This window comes from Dendropsophus ebraccatus, chromosome 4, assembly GCF_027789765.1.
Source record: "Dendropsophus ebraccatus isolate aDenEbr1 chromosome 4, aDenEbr1.pat, whole genome shotgun sequence".
In the NCBI taxonomy this organism is placed as follows: Eukaryota; Metazoa; Chordata; class Amphibia; order Anura; family Hylidae; genus Dendropsophus; species Dendropsophus ebraccatus.
Window position 1 is genome coordinate 24,643,365 of NC_091457.1, and position 17,646 is coordinate 24,661,010.

At 49.7% G+C, this 17,646-nt stretch overlaps 1 protein-coding gene across 2 annotated transcripts in view; it reads left to right on the plus strand.

Annotated features, from left to right (window-relative positions):
- The window catches only part of LOC138787952 (low-density lipoprotein receptor-related protein 5-like), a 182,521-nt gene that overhangs the window by 39,648 nt on the left and 125,227 nt on the right, over positions 1-17,646 (plus strand). The window contains exon 1 of one of the 2 annotated variants that reach the window (XM_069965280.1): positions 12,299-12,405. The exons of the other annotated variant lie outside the window; for it this stretch is intronic. Within the exon in view, the coding sequence (XP_069821381.1) occupies positions 12,348-12,405 (58 nt within the window). The 5' untranslated portion in view covers positions 12,299-12,347. Of the gene's footprint in view, positions 1-12,298; positions 12,406-17,646 lie in introns of those variants that run through there. 2 annotated transcript variants of the gene reach the window in all.

The following is a 17,646-nucleotide window of genomic DNA, read 5'->3' on the forward strand; positions in this document are numbered from 1 at the left end:
GCATTACTCCTGCAATACCTCCTGGCATTACCCTTACAACACCTCCTGGCATTACTCCTATAAAACCTCCTGGCATTACTCCCACAACACCTCCTGGTATTACTTCTACAACACCTCTTGGCATTACTCCTACAAGACCTCCTGGTATTACTCCCACAACACCTCCTGGTATTACTTCTACAACACCTCTTGGCATTACTCCTACAAGACCTCCTGGTATTACTCCCACAACACCTCTTGGCATTACTCCTACAAGACCTCCTGGTATTACTCCCACAACACCTCTTGGCATTACTCCTACAAGACCTCCTGGTATTACTCCCACAATACCTCTTGGCATTACTCCAACAAGACCTCCTGGTATTACTCCCACAACACCTCCTGGTATTACTTCTACAACACCTCTTGGCATTACTCCTACAAGACCTCCTGGTATTACTCCCACAACACCTCCTGGTATTACTTCTACAACACCTCTTGGCATTACTCCTACAAGACCTCCTGGTATTACTCCCACAACACCTCTTGGCATTACTCCTACAAGACCTCCTGGTATTACTCCCACAATACCTCTTGGCATTACTCCAACAAGACCTCCTGGTATTACTCCCACAACACCTCCTGGTATTACTCCCACAACCAGTGGCGGATTAAATGTACCCTGGGCCCGGGGCTGTCCACCCAACCTGCCCCCCCCCCCCTCCCCATAAACATCTTGCCACCTCATCTGGTCCTTTGCTCCCCCCCCCCCCCCAATAAACATCTTGCCACCTGGTTTTCTGTTGTTGCCCTTAACATATGGCCATCTGGCCCCCCCTATGCTGCCTGCCCCAATAATCATTGTCCAGTCCCACTGCCAGGCAGCCTCCGCTCAGCCCCCAATGGTCCATGTTCCGGTCCTAGCACCCCCAGTGCCAACACACACTGCTTACATGTTAGCAGGGCCGGACTGGGACTGAAAATCAGCCCTGGCATTTCAGAGCACACAGGCCCACTCACCGCGCGGTGATAAGTTATGAGAGGATGTTGTGAGTGCAGCATGGCTACATGTGTCATCACGGCCATGACTGGAATTACAGATAATAACACAGTAAATGGGGTCAGAAGCTTCTGTCTCTGTACTATGTAGTGGTGCTGCAGTTACAGGTCGTCACCACTACACAGTGTACAGAGACAGACTGCTTCTGGCCTCGGTCACCGTGCTGAGTTTAACACCACCACCACATACTGACTAATACCATCGCATACTGACTAATACCACCGCATACTGACTAATGTCACTACATACTGACTAATACCACCGCATACTGACTAATACCACCACATACTGACTTATACCACTGCATACTGACTAATGTCACTACATACTGACTAATTCCACCACCTACTGACTAATACCACTGCATACTGACTAATGTCCCTGCATACTGACTAATACCACCGCATACTGACTAATACCCCCGCATACTGACTAACACCACCGCATACTGACTAACACCACTGCATACTGACTAATACCACCGCATACTGACTAATGTCATCGCATACTGACTAATACCACTGCATACTGACTAATGTCACTGCATACTGACTAATACCACCACATACTGACTAATACCACCACATACTGACTAATACCACTGCATACTGACTAATGTCACCACTAATAGTGACTAATACCGCCGCTGCTACTGAATAACATCCATTTTACACAGATCACTATCACCTCATACAGTTATATAGAGGTACCCAGCTCTACACAGGCTCTGTACTCCATATACATTACAGTGCTGTTATATCAGGTGACTCACAGGGGACGTCTTCTCTGATCGGAGTTCTTCCCTTTTTATCTTCGTCTTCATCTGCTCTGGACCATCATGAGAACTTCTCCGAGCCACGAATCCACAGAATCTGCCAGACAGACATATTAGGCTCAACACTCTGACACCATCCTCATCTCTATACACACCGCACATCTGTATTCGCCCCTTTACACCCTCGTTTAGTAGGTAGGCTGACTCTATGTGATCCCCCTTATAGTATATGATATGATTTCCTCTATGTAGCCTCATAGATGGCCCCCTCTCTCCCTATGTTGTCCCCCCCCTTTATAGATGGCTCCTTCTTTCCCCCCATTATAGATGGCCCCTGCCCCCCCTCCCTTATAGATGGTGCCTTCTCTCCCCCCCTTATAGATGGCCCCTTCTCCCCCCTTATAGATGGCCCCCTCTCCCCCCCCCCCTTATAGATGGTCCTCTCTCTCCCACCCTCCCTTATAGATGGCCCCCTCTCTCTTCTCCCCCCCTTATAGATGGCCCCTTCTCTCCTCTCCCACCTATAGATGGCCCCCTCTCTCTTCTCCCCCCCTTATAGATGGCCCCTTCTCTTCTCCCCCCTATAGATGGCCCCTTCTCTCTTCTCCCCCCCTTATAGATGGCCCCTTCTCTTCTCCCCCTATAGATGGCCCCCTCTCTTCTCCCCACCCGTTATAGATGGCCCCCCTCTCTTATCCCCCTCCCTTATAGATCACCCCCTCTCTCTTATCCCCCTCCCTTATAGATCACCCCCTCTCTCTTATCCCCCTCCCTTATAGATGGCCCCCTCTCTCTTATCCCCCTCCCTTATAGATGCCCCCTCTCTCTTATCGCCCTCCCTTATAGATGCCCCCTCTCTCTTATCCCCCTCCCTTATAGATGGCCCCCTCTCCCCCCCCCCCCTTTATAGATGGTCCCCTCTCTCTTATCCCCCCTCCCTTATAGATAGTCCCCTCTCTCCCCCCCGCCTTAATAGATGGTCCCCTCTCTCCCCCCCCCTTTATAGATGGTCCCCTCTCTCTTATCCCCCCTCCCTTATAGATGGCCCCCTCTCTCTTATCCCCCTCCCTTATAGATGGCCCCCTCTCTCTTATCCCCCTCCCTTATAGATGGTCCCCTCTCTCTTATCCCCCCTCCCTTATAGATGGTCCCCTCTCTCTTATCCCCCCTCCCTTATAGATGGTCCCCTCTCTCTTATCCTCCTCCATGGCAAGGCAGATAAAAAAAAAAAAAAACTTACCTAACAACCCGCTCCCTCGCCGATCGTCTCTTCTTCTCCAGCCTCCGTCTGTCCCCATCTGATGTGCGGCTGCCGGGGGTGTCACGTCCTACCCCCGGCAGCGCGCGGATCATAGAGCTCCCTGTACGCCGGGGATGGTACTTCCGGCACAGGGACGCTCTCTGTACCGGAAGTCACGGCCACAGGGAGCTCTATGATGCGCGCGCTGCCGGGGATAGGACGTGACACCCCCGGCAGCCGCACATCAGACGGGGGTGACGAGCGTTGTGGCCCGGGACTCCAAGGACAGAGCCCCACTAGGCCCCGAAAGTGATGTGCTGCTGCTCTGTAATGTGGGCGGCGCGGCATGGGCCCCCCCAGAGCCTCGGGCGGCCGGCCAAACCGCCCACATTATAATCCGCCATTGCCCACAACACTTCCTGGCATTAGCCTTACAACACCCCCTGGCATTACTCCCACAACACTTTCTGGCATTACTTCTGCAACGCCTACTGGCATTACCCTTACAACACCTCCTGGTTATACTGTTGAACACCTCCTAGTATTACTCCTCCAACACCTCCTGGCATGGCTTCTGCTATACGCTGACAGTTAACACATATGTTGGAATACCATTTTATGACATATATGTCTGACGTATATGCGACGTGGGTGAACCAAATTTTTCCATAATTCCTAATAAAACAGGAGGGGTAGCCCTGATCTAAACCCTTGTCTATTAGCTCAAAGGCATACATGCGGTATTGGAGAGGACTTGATTACTGACTATCCTACTAGCTGTATACCAGCATCACTATTCCATATAATACTGGTATATTGTATGGTATATGTCTTTTTTTCTCAGTCACTCTGACTACTTGTTCTGGAAAAGACTGTTGGGTGTGTGTGTTTTTTTTTTTTTTTTTTAAAGCTAATTGCCAGAACCTAACTTAGCACACTAAGCCCTTCACTACCTATGTTAGCAGGTCTCCCTGTCAGCTAACAGACCGCAAGTAAATTGGGCATCGGGTGACCTGGGTCTATATACTCCCAGGTCACCTGATGCAGCCAGCCAATCACTGCTATGCCAGCAGTCAACATGGCTGCAGCATAGAAGGATGTGCCAGCCCTTTTTCTGTTCCCTTCCATGTTTTTTTTTTTGGCTAAATAAAGCCGTAAAACAAGCAAGGAGGAGATTATAATTTCTACTCGAGCACCACGGGGTACAAACTCGAGTACCAAGTACCCTAATACTCTAGCAAGAATTAAGCTCGTACAAGCATTTGAGCTGAATTTTAGCATAAGCAGTCAACTGTACAGAGGTAGTAAAGGGGGTCTAGGAGGCCCTCTGATTTATGGGACCTCCATCTGCAGTCGGAATGGGGGATAACTCCAATCCTAGTTGCTAACCACTTAGATGGCATAGTTACAGTACACGCTGGTTCTCCAGGTCCTGGTCTCGCTGTACTATACACAAAACTATACATTATGAGACCGTAGAGCTGAGAACAGCTTAACATGCACAAAAAATTAATTTTCGTCAGAACTAGGGACGGTCCGAACCCTCCGAGGTTCAGGTTCGTATGAACCCGAACGCTCGGCATCAGATTCCCGCTGTCTGCCCACTCCATGGAGTGGGTGGATACAACGAGAGGACCGCCTGGAAAACTGGGATACAGCCTATGGCTATGGCTGTATCCCAGTTTTCCAGGCGGTCCTCCCGCTGAATCCGCCCGCTGCACAGAGCGGGCAGACAGCGGGAATCATTACCGAGAGTTCGGGTTCGTATGAACCCGAACCGAACTCAGTTCGGGCCATCCCTAGTCAGAACCATAAATAAGGGGGTTTTTCTTCTGCAATGGTGATGATACAGAGCGATTTCACTTCTCGGAATAGTTAGAGACTCTGTCAGCAGGTTTATGGTGTCCTATCTAAGGGAAGCATAAACTAGTGACGGAGAAGCTGAACAGAATGATGTATCACTTACATTGTTCTGTGCAGCTGATCCAGAGATCTCCTCCTGAATAACATGGACAATAAGTAGTCCTCTCCATTATGTGCATGAGCTCAGTAGTCCTGGATATTCATCAGAAGCAGAAAACTCCGCCCACCAATGGCTGATTGGCAGTTATTTGTCCATGCTGTGTATAGGCAGCCAACTGTCAATCAGCAGCTGGAAGACGGAGGGAGGGGAGTGGCAAGAATCCTATTCTCCTGCGTATTAGGAGAACAGCTGGACAGAATGATGTAAGTAATACACCGATCTATTTAGATCTTTTTCATTTAAGGCAGCATAAATCTACAGGCAGATTCCCTTCAAATTCAAGCATTGCATCTATGCTTTTAAACAGTGGAAGACCCTCTCCTTTACCCGAGTAGTTGATTGGGCAGCTAGAATCATAGTAAAAGCCTCTAGGCCTGTTACTCTTGGCACAACCCAACAAGGCAAGGTATACTAAGATAACTGTTGCAGCACAGTGCACCACTATAAAGAAGCACTGCAGTATGTTACAAGCAAGTAAAGAAGCACTCCCCCCAAATCCTTTTATTGCCCACCTTGCTGGAAGATGGCATGTATACTCACCTTTTCTTCTTTCTTCAGAGGCTGGAAGTCAGATTATTTTATGCATGTCTATGAGCGCTCTCTCATAGAGATGTAGTGATGACCCTGATTTCCAGTTCATAAACATAGTAGAAAAGAAGTTCCCGGCAGCTCCAGACAAATGCGTCACAGAGGGGAGGGGTTATCATCACATTGGAGGGCGCCGCACCAGCCTACAGTGCGTAGAGCTGGGCTTGTGGAGAACAGCACCCACTGCGGGAACCGGCTGATAGTTTAGATAAAAAGGACCACTCTAGCGGGATCCCCGTGCCGATTGGGTTATGTAAAAAAAAAAAAAATGATGTACCTAATGGTTCATTCGCCATCTGTCATATGAAAAAAAAATAACACCCAAATATCACATTAGTATCAAATCCAAAGAAGGGAAAAATAAATGCAGCCCCCACCAAGCGTTAAGAAATACATAGATGATTTATTTAATAAACAATTGGATCCTGGGTGACGACAATGTGAGCCGACAATGGGCGTTTGGTCACTTCATCCTCTACAAAAATGGAATAAAAAGATGTCAAAAAAAATTGCACGTACCCCAAAATAGAACCAATAAAAAATACAGCTCACCCTGCAAAAAACGAGCCCTCAAAATATGGTGCTGCAAAGCAAATTTTTTACGTTTTGAGTCTGCTGATTTGCTTTATGTGCTGTAGACCTGCTCCCAACCATTTTCCACATGATAATAATAAGGCCCTAAGCAGGCAATTCCCTGTGTTGTTCCCAACCCTTGAAGTTCGACTACTGGAATGGTGGCAGCAGGAGTAAGTAAGACAAGAATAGGTTATTTTTCTTCTCACCGCCTGACTGAGCACATAAAAAAAAAAAAAACACCTTGGAATAAATATATATTCTTTTCTACGAATTCCTATTAGAATGTTTGCAGTGCTGTCGCTGTATGTGGGAGCTGATAAGGAGATCTGCGGGAGATAACATTTCATATTTTTATTGCCTGAATGAATTAAATGTCTTATTCAGTGATGGGAAATTCCCACCTGAGACGCCCATGTGGAGTTCCAGGATCTTTTCTTTCCGTTGGCTCCAGTCTCCGCGCTGTCGGTGTGTCTCTACCTGTCCTAATAACTTCACACCTTAATTCCATAGTGATTGGAGTGAATAGAAGCCATTGCTGAGGGTGCTGCATTGTTTGTGGCTGCACTATATACTGTCATGTTGTGGTTCCGGAATAAGAATATTATAATTTTATTGTCATTTACGTTTTATTGTGGGACAGAACTGTACGGCTAGGATCAGCCTTGGCCTTTTTTTTTGCCCTTTTCGAACTGCGATAATTCCGTGTTCCGGGTTTTATTTTTGCTCCTCAATTCAGGAGATAATGGTGTGTATATCTGAACTCTTGTCTTCAGTTCAGGTGCGGTTTGCAATTAAGCTCCATTTATTTCAATGGAACTGAGTTTCAAACCCCACCCAAACTGGAGACAAGAGTGGTGCAAAAGTGGCCATGTTTTTGTTGCACTGGATATCCCCTTTAAGTCATGCTATTTATTACCACAGCCTGTCGTGTTATAAAAGGGTAATCCGGAAATATTAAAGGAATATTCCACTCAGGCATAACTTTTCATATTTTGCTGCTAATGGTGAGACTAACAATTCCTTCCATACTTGTTATTAGCTAATCAGTCTCCTTCCCCCAGTTCTGAGCTGCTGCTTTCTTCTGAAGACACAAACATCTGTGTGTCAGCTTTTCTCTCTGTTTCCCTCCTCCCTTCTGAGACATCTGATGTAAACAAGTCCCTGACTGGCTTTATCTGTAACTTTGTAGCTTCTCTGTACTGCTGGAAGGTGTAGTCGCTGATGAACTGTGATTAAGGGCCCTATTCCACCGGACGATTATCGTTTAGATTATCGTTAAATCGTTCGAATCTAAATGATAATCGTTCGGTTGAAATGCAGTTAACGATTAACGACCGATCGAGAAATCGTTGATCGCTTTATAAGACCTGGACCTATTTTTATCGTTGCTCGTTCGCAAATCGTTCGCATTGAATAAGACGTCGTTCAGACGTTCGCAATAGATACGAACGCAATAGCGAAGAAAAAAAGATCGTAATTACGATCATAAGTAACGATTATCGTTCCATGGAAATGAGTGAACGTTTTCAGGTCTTTCGCAATAACGGTCGTTTGAGATTGTTAATCGTTAACGATTATGCAAACGATAATCGTCCGGTGGAATAGGGCCCTAACCCTCCGAACATTACATAGAAGCAACAATGCAGATAAAGCCTGCCAGGGACTTGTTTACATTCACTGTCTCAGAAGGGAGGGATGGGAAGGGGGAGACAGAGAGAAAGGCTCACACACAGATTTTTGTGTTTTCAGAAGAAAGCAGCAGCTGAGAACTGGGAGAAGGAGACTGATTAGCTAATAACAAGTATAGAAGGAATTGTTAGGCTCACCATGAACAGTTATGTTTAAGCGGAATACCCCTATAAATTATACTACCTGCCCTGATCCCTGCAGTTTTTTGTTCTGATCAGGTCCCTATTAGAGATGAGCGAACCGGGTTCGGGTTCGATTCCAAACCCGAACGTTCAGCATTTGATTAGTTGGGGCTGCTGAACTTGGATAAAGCTCTAAGGTTGTCTGGAAAACATGGATACAGACAATGACTATATCCATGTTTTCCACATCGCCTTAGGGCTTTATCCAACTTCAGCAGCCACCGCTAATCAAATGCCGAACGTTCGGGTTTGGATGGACTCGAGCATGCTCCAGGTTCGCTCATCTCTAGTCCCTATTGTTCCCCACTGAAATGCCAGCTCAGCCAGTCCCTAGCTGTGACAGTCACTGGCCACTGGTGGTTCAAGGGTCCTATAGGGTTGGAAGTGGTGTATGCACATGGCAGAATCCGTTTCCCATTGACTTATATTATTTAAAAAAATATATATAGATAGATCTTTTTTCGTACACAAAAATGTGGTTGACTGTTTTTCTGTACTGAAATGGAAAAACACAGTATGAACCCAGCCTAGTACATACGTATTAAAGTTGATGAGATATCGAGGGCACTTTAAAAATAAATGAATGAATAAAAAAAATAATAAATAATAATGAAAAACGCTAGTTTTAAAAAAAAATATATATATAAAAAATCCTTTTTTTACATTTAAAAATACCATTGAAATATACTAAACATATGCGGAAATGTCTGAGCTATTAAAATATAACTATACTGATCCTGCAAAGTGAACGCCGTAAAAAAAAAAGAAGCCAGAAATGTAATAAAATGTGATCAAAAAGTTTCATCTAGGCCAAAATGGTACCAGTAGAAACTTGAGATCATGGCACAAAAAGAACCTTCACACAGTTCCATAGAAAGACAAAAAATCCATAGGAATAAGAATGGGATAATGTCCCTTTTATCGCACAGTGAATGGCAAAAATATGAATCCACCCAAACTTTTTTATAATGAGACTAAGGGGGCATTTACATGATCCCTGTACAGTCCGTATATATGTGAAACGAAATGCAGAGCTCCCGGCATCATGATGCATTATGATGCTGGAAGCTCTGAATAATAATACATTTTCATGCTACTGTATTGCCTGCCACATGTAAGCATCTGTAGGTTGCTGTTGCACCTTATGTTTTATATTTATATAGTTTTTTGCTAATTTATACTACTAAAAACCTCTGTGCTTGACAGGAACTGTCCAGAGCAGGAGAGGTTTTCTATGGGGATTTGCTGCTGCTCTGGACAGTTCCTGTCATGGACAGAGGTGGCAGCAGAGAGCACTGTGTCAGACTGGAAAGAAAACACCACTGCCTGCAGGACATACAGCAGCTGATAAGTACTTGGGGTACAGTGTGCACAGTGTTATACTCTGGGGGCACAGTGTGTACAGTGTTATACTCTGGGGGCACAGTGTGTACGGTGTTATACTCTGGAGGCACATTGTGTACGGTGTTATACTCTGGAGGCACATTGTGTACGGTGTTATACTCTGGAGGCACATTGTGTACGGTGTTATACTCTGGAGGCACATTGTGTACGGTGTTATACTCTGGAGGCACATTGTGTACGGTGTTATACTCTGGAGGCACATTGTGTACGGTGTTATACTCTGGAGGCACATTGTGTACGGTGTTATACTCTGGAGGCACATTGTGTACGGTGTTATACTCTGGGGGCACAGTGTGTACGGTGTTATACTCTGGAGGCACATTGTGTACGGTGTTATACTATGGGGGCACAGTGTGTACGGTGTTATACTCTGGAGGCACATTGTGTACGGTGTTATACTCTGGGGGCACAGTGTGTACGGTGTTATACTCTGGAGGCACAGTGTGTACGGTTTTATACTCTGGGGGCACATTGTGTACGGTGTTATACTCTGTAGGCACATTGTGTACGGTGTTATACTCTGGAGGCACATTGTGTACGGTGTTATACTCTGGAGGCACATTGTGTACGGTGTTATACTCTGGAGGCACATTGTGTACGGTGTTATACTATGGGGGCACATTGTGTACGGTGTTATACTATGGGGGCACATCGTGTACGGTGTTATACTCTGGAGGCACATTGTGTACGGTGTTATACTCTGGAGGCACATTGTGTACGGTGTTATACTCTGGAGGCACATTGTGTACGGTGTTATACTATGGGGGCACATTGTGTACGGTGTTATACTCTGGGGGCACAGTGTGTACGGTGTTATACTCTGGAGGCACATTGTGTACGGTGTTATACTATGGGGGCACAGTGTGTACGGTGTTATACTCTGGAGGCACATTGTGTACGGTGTTATACTCTGGGGGCACAGTGTGTACGGTGTTATACTCTGGAGGCACAGTGTGTACGGTTTTATACTCTGGGGGCACATTGTGTACGGTGTTATACTCTGTAGGCACATTGTGTACGGTGTTATACTCTGGAGGCACATTGTGTACGGTGTTATACTCTGGAGGCACATTGTGTACGGTGTTATACTCTGGAGGCACATTGTGTACGGTGTTATACTATGGGGGCACATTGTGTACGGTGTTATACTATGGGGGCACATTGTGTACGGTGTTATACTCTGGAGGCACATTGTGTACGGTGTTATACTCTGGAGGCACATTGTGTACGGTGTTATACTCTGGAGGCACATTGTGTACGGTGTTATACTATGGGGGCACATTGTGTACGGTGTTATACTATGGGGGCACATCGTGTACGGTGTTATACTCTGGAGGCACATTGTGTACGGTGTTATACTCTGGAGGCACATTGTGTACGGTGTTATACTATGGGGGCACAGTGTGTACGGTGTTATACTCTGGGGGGCACAGTGTGTACGGTGTTATACTCTGGGGGGCATAGTGTGTACGGTGTTATACTCTGGGGGGCACATTGTGTACGGTGTTATACTATGGGGGCACAGTGTGTACGGTGTTATACTCTGGAGGCACATTGTGTACGGTGTTATACTATGGGGGCACAGTGTGTACAGTGTTATACTCTGGAGGCACAGTGTGTACGGTGTTATACTTTGGGAGGCACATTGTGTACGGTGTTATACTATGGGGGCACAGTGTGTACGGTGTTATACTCTGGGGACATGTCACTTCTTTCGGCGGATAGCGAAATACGCCGGCCCATAGAATGGTGTCTATGGAGCCGGCAGAAAGGCGCGCAGCCGAGCGCGCGGACAGACAGCGGAATTCCGTGGACATTATCCGTGAGAATTCCTCAGTATGAACCCACCCTTATACTCTAGATGCACATTGTGTACAGTGTTATATTCTGGGTACACAGGGGTGCAGGTGCCACAATAACCAATCAGATCCCTTCTTTCATTTTCAAAAAGACCCCAGAGAAATGAAAGCTGGAATGTGATTGGTCGCTTTGGGCCCCTGCTCCACAGCACAAGGTTTCATGAATCTCCCCTTGGAGAAGATACAACTACAGGGAGGAGGTCCCTTGTGTCCTGTATACTCTGTGTCAGATCAGTCCTGCCTGCAGTGACAATGGGAGGAACAACAACTCCCAGCATACCCCCACCAGGGCCCGGGATGGCTACAGCGGCTTCCCTTTACTTGTCTCCTGAGCCGCACTGCCAGCCCGGCCAAGTACACAACCTGATGACAAATCTGCGACTCCCACCAATTGACTGAACAGAAGTTTTGTGCAGAATCGCGCAGAGATAAGGACAGGTGTGAACAGCGGCCGATCACAGCCGTCATGACAGGCAGGACAAGGCAGAGTAATAAATGTCAATGACAACACGACCCCTGTGTAGCGGAAAGTTCCGGGCCGTGCCTCCCCCTGACGGGCCGGGACACCTCGGTGAGGGGGGGGCAGGACGCCGCGGAACTTCCCGCCTCTCCAGCTACTTTCCAAGCGAGAAGTGGGCGGGCTCATCCACGGGGGCGTGTCCTGTGGGGCGTGTCTTATGGCTTGCACTTGGAATGTGGGCAATGTCAATGTAACGGAAGGCGTGGCTACTGTGATTGACAGGCCACGGTACGTTATTATAAGGCGGGGGGCGTGTCCGTGACCGAAAGGCGTGGTTTGTCCGGGTAAGGTGTGCAAAGAAGGGGGCGTGTCTCTCCAGAGTCCATGAAGCAGTCGGAAGAGGAGAAGGAGGGATAGAAGGAGGGGTACGGGGCCATGGGATCTGCCTGAGACAGAAGGAGCCGGAGCGGACTGAGGGGAGGGTGGGGGGACGCGGCACCGCCAGGAAGAAGATGGGAGCTCTGCTGGGAGCGCTGCTCCTGCTCTCCGGCTGCCTGCTCTCGGTTGGCGGTGAGTTGTGAGCCATGTGTCCGCTGCGGGGAGGGGGGAGAGCCGCAGCTGATGTCTGTGGGAGCGAGGGGAGGGGGCTGTCTGCACAGGGCCATAAAAAGTAAACTATGCACAAGTCTCAGCCTGACTCCTCATCCCCCGGACTGTGGGGTCAGCGAGCGGGGGGGACAGGGCTGTGCTGCAACAAGTGCCGGGGGGGGGGGGACAGGGCTGTGCTGCTACAAGTGCCGGGGGGGACAGGGCTGTGCTGCTACAAGTGCCGGGGGGGGGACAGGGCTGTGCTGCTACAAGTGCCGGGGGGGAAAGGGCTGTGCTGCTACAAGTGCCGGGGGGGACAGGGGACAGGGCTGTGCTGCTACAAGTGCCGGGGGGGGGGGGGGGGGGGGGGGGGGGGACAGGGCTGTGCTGAAACAAGTGCCGGGGGGGGGACAGGGCTGTGCTGCAACAAGTGCCGGGGGGGACAGGGGACAGGGCTGTGCTGCTACAAGTGCCGGGGGGGGACAGGGCTGTGCTGCTACAAGTGCCGGGGGGGGGGGGGACAGGGCTGTGCTGCTACAAGTGCCGGGGGGGGGGGGGGGGGACAGGGCTGTGCTGCTACAAGTGCCGGGGGGGACAGGGCTGTGCTGCTACAAGTGCCGGGGGGGGACAGGGCTGTGCTGCTACAAGTGCCGGGGGGGGACAGGGCTGTGCTGCTACAAGTGCCGGGGGGGGACAGGGCTGTGCTGCTACAAGTGCCGGGGGGGACAGGGGACAGGGCTGTGCTGCTACAAGTGCCGGGGGGGGGACAGGGCTGTGCTGCAACAAGTGCCGGGGGGGGGGGGGACAGGGCTGTGCTGCTACAAGTGCCGGGGGGGGGGGGGGGGGGACAGGGCTGTGCTGCTACAAGTGCCGGGGGGGACAGGGCTGTGCTGCTACAAGTGCCGGGGGGGGACAGGGCTGTGCTGCTACAAGTGCGGGGGGGGGGACAGGGCTGTGCTGCTACAAGTGCCGGGGGGGGGACAGGGCTGTGCTGCTACAAGTGCCGGGGGGGGACAGGGCTGTGCTGCTACAAGTGCCGGGGGGGGGGACAGGGCTGTGCTGCTACAAGTGCCGGGGGGGGACAGGGCTGTGCTGCTACAAGTGCCGGGGGGGGGGGACAGGGCTGTGCTGCTACAAGTGCCGGGGGGGGACAGGGCTGTGCTGCTACAAGTGCCGGGGGGGGGGGGGGGGGGGGGGGAAGGGGACAGGGCTGTGCTGCTACAAGTGCCGGGGGGAACAGGGGACAGGGCTGTGCTGCTACAATTGCCGGGGGGGGGGGCAGTGCTGTGCTGCAACAAGTGCCCGGGGGGGGGGGGGGGCAGGGCTGTGCTGTGCTATGCTGCTACAAGTGCCGGGGAGGACAGGGCTGTGCTGCAACAAGTGCCAGGGGGAAAAGGGGACAGTGCTGTGCTGCTACAAGTGCCCGGGGGGACAGGGCTGTGCTGCAACAAGTGCCTGGGGGGGGACAGGGCTGTGCTGCTACAAGTGCCGGGGGGGGGGAGGGGACAGGGCTGTGCTGCTACAAGTGCCGGGGGGAACAGGGGACAGGGCTGTGCTGCTACAATTGCCGGGGGGGGGGGGGCAGGGCTGTGCTGCAACAAGTGCCTGGGGGGGGGGGGGGGGCAGGGCTGTGCTGTGCTGCAACAAGTGTCGGGGGGGGAGAGGGCTATGCTGCTACAAGTGCCGGGGAGGACAGGGCTGTGCTGCAACAAGTGCCAGGGGGAAAAGGGGACAGTGCTGTGCTGCTACAAGTGCCCGGGGGGGCAGGGCTGGGGGGGGACAGGGCTGTGCTGCACCAAGTGCCCGGGGGGGGGACAGGGCTGTGCTGCAACAAGTGCCCGGGGGGGGGGGGACAGGGCTGTGCTGCAACAAGTGCCCGGGGGGGGGGGACAGGGCTGTGCTGCAACAAGTGCCCGGGGGGGGGGACAGGGCTGTGCTGCAACAAGTGCCCGGGGGGGGGGGGGGGACAGGGCTGTGCTGCAACAAGTGCCCGGGGGGGACAGGGCTGTGCTGCAACAAGTGCCCGGGGGGGGGGGGACAGGGCTGTGCTGCAACAAGTGCCCGGGGGGGGGGGGACAGGGCCGTGCTGCAACAAGTGCCCGGGGGGGGGGGGGGACAGGGCTGTGCTGCAACAAGTGCCCGGGGGGGGGGGGGGAACAGGGCTGTGCTGCAACAAGTGCCGGGGAGGGGGGGGACAGTGCTGTGCTGCAACAAGTGCCGGGGGGGGGGGGGGACAGTGCTGTGCTGCAACAAGTGCCGGGGGAGGGGGGGGACAGTGCTGTGCTGCAACAAGTGCCGGGGGGGGGGGGGGGGACAGTGCTGTGCTGCAACAAGTGCCGGGGGGGGGGGGGGGGGGGGACAGTGCTGTGCTGCAACAAGTGCCGGGGGGGGGGGCTGTGCTGTGCTGCAACAAGTGCCAGGGGGTGGGTACAGGGCTGTGCTGCAACAAGTGCTGGTCGTGCTGGGGGGACAGGGCTGTCCTGCAACAAGTGCTGGGGGGGGTGTAGTGCTGCATCAAGTGCCGGCCATTCTGGGGGGAGTAGTGCCACAGCAGCTGCAACAAGTGCTGGGGGTAGTAGTGCCACAGCAGCTGCAACAAGTGCCGGGTGTGCTGGGGGTAGTAGTGCCACAGCAACTGCAGGAGAAGTGCCGGGCATGCTGGGGGTAGTAGTGCCACTGCAGCTGGAGGAGAAGTGCTGGGCATGCTGGGAGTAGTAGTGCCACAGCAGCTGGAGGAGAAGTGCTGGGCATGCTGGGAGTAGTAGTGCCACAGCAGCTGGAGGAGAAGTGCTGGGCATGCTGGGAGTAGTAGTGCCACAGCAGCTGGAGGAGAAGTGCTGGGCATGCTGGGAGTAGTAGTGCCACAGCAGCTGGAGGAGAAGTGCTGGGCATGCTGGGAGTAGTAGTGCCACAGCAGCTGGAGGAGAAGTGCTGGGAGTAGTAGTGCTACAACAGCTGGGGGGCTAGGGCTGGGACTCTTGTGCATATATTTCCTATCCCCTGTGCACAGCCAGTGATCACCCGTTCTGCAGTAATCTATCGATATTGTCATTATTCCCTTATCATGTGACCTGCAGGGACTGAGTATTGTTACTCCGGCTATTATTATATTGTGTATAATGTAGATGTATATAGAACCTTGCACAATATGTTATGGTATAAAATAAAAATCCTTAAAATCAACGACCCGGGACTGTGTGCCAGGATTCTCTTATGTGCCATTCACTGGAAAAATTCTTGTTTTTTTTTTAAAGTGATGAGTATTATTTTTTTTTCCCCTTAGGGTGAGGTTTTGTTTTTTTTGTATCAGATGAGTATTTGTGTATCAGATGAGCCTGTGGATGAGTATTTTTGTATAGGATGAGGATTTGGATGAGTATTTTGTGTATAATAAATATTATGCACAATTTGTAAATATTTACTTTTACAGTGTTGAATATTTAGAACTTTTCATTTTATGGGGAGGAAATTCCAGTAATGTTCAGATTGATTTGATTTGCAGCCTCTAAGGGAACCTTGGCTCTCCAGCCTTTAGCTTTAGCTGTCCAGGCATGATGGGAGTTGTAGTTTTGCAACAGCTGGAGAGCCAAGGTTTCTTACCCCTGCTCTAAGGGAACGTTCCAGCTGTTGCAAAGCTACAACTCCCATCGGCCGTTGCAAAGCTGCAAACCATAACTGATCCGCTGATCCTGTAATGGAGCCTCTATCTATCTATCTATCTATCTATCTATCTATCTATCTATCTATCTATCTATCTATCTTTATTGTATTATTTATATACACGCCACATATTTATACGTATATACATGAATGCTACAATCTATATCGGAGAAGTGTCATTGTTTTTATAGGGCAGGGATGGGGGAACCTTTGGCCTTCGGCTGTCCAGGCATGATGGGAGTTGTAGTTTTGCAACAGCTGGAGGGCCAGCTTTATAGGGTGATTGGTGAATGTGGATGCATATCAGAAGAATTGGGCCCGGATCTACCCGTAAAACATCCCAACTCAGAACAGCTGCTTTCCGGAGCTATAGCATTTGCCGTATCCCAAAAACATATGCAAATTTGGGCAGAAAAACAATTCTTGTGAAATTTCATAATAGTTTAGCCAAAAAAAAGGAAAAAGGTCTAAATTCTTCATCTGTACATTGGATGAATGAGATGAGCAGTATTTGTACTGGTGGCAGGGCTTGGTGTTACTAGTGAAGAACTGGTAGGAGACTACAGAGACTTAAATGGTGTTTGGAAAAGTTGTGTGAACAACGCCTTAGATGAGATTTACACGGAGTAGGATGGTGTTTTGTTCCAGAACTACAGTATATCTGAATACACACCTAGGGTGCGTTCACACCTACAGGATTCGCAGCAGATTTGATGCTGTGTTCAGTTATTTAAATGAAATCTGCTGCGGAAAATCAGCTGCGGATCCGGTAAGTGTGAACGTACACTTAGGGGGAAATTTATCAATGGGTTTTACACCTATTTTTAGATGAATAATTTTGTATTTTTTTTTTTTTCATCCATTTTTGGTCTAAGTTCCATTGAGAACCAGTATTCGACAGGGGAATATTTTTTAGATGCAACTTTTTTTTTTTTTTTTTTTTTTTTTTAATCTGCCTCTTTTCAGTATCCACCCAAAAGTTCACATAATCCGGGATTAGCGCCCGATTTATCATTTGCGATTCCTTTGCCCCTATTAGGGTCCGTTTACACAGAAAGATTATCTGACAGATTATCTGCCAAAGATTTGAAGCCAGAAACAGACTATAAACAGAGATCAGGTCATAAAGGAAAGCCTGAGATTTCTCCTTTTGAAATCCATTTCTGGCTTTGGCTTCAAATCTTTGGCAGATAATCTGTCAGATAATCTTTCTGTGTAAATGGACCCTTATGCTAAGTTTACACGAGGCGATTATTGGCCCGATCGTACGATTAACGATTTTGAAGTAACGATTTTTTTTTATAACGATCAGCGTTTAGATCGTACAGAAGATTCGTTTTGCGATCGGTTAAACCTATCCCACACACAGGTAAAATCAGTGAACGACTGTTTACAGGGAACGATCGGCGAATTTTTTGCGAACAACGATTTATGAACATGTTAAAAGATCAAAATGAACGATTTTTTGATTGGTCGCCGCATTTACACGTACGATTACCATTCGAATTCGATCGTTATCGCGAAAATTCGCCCGATAATCACTACGTGTAAACGTAGCATTAC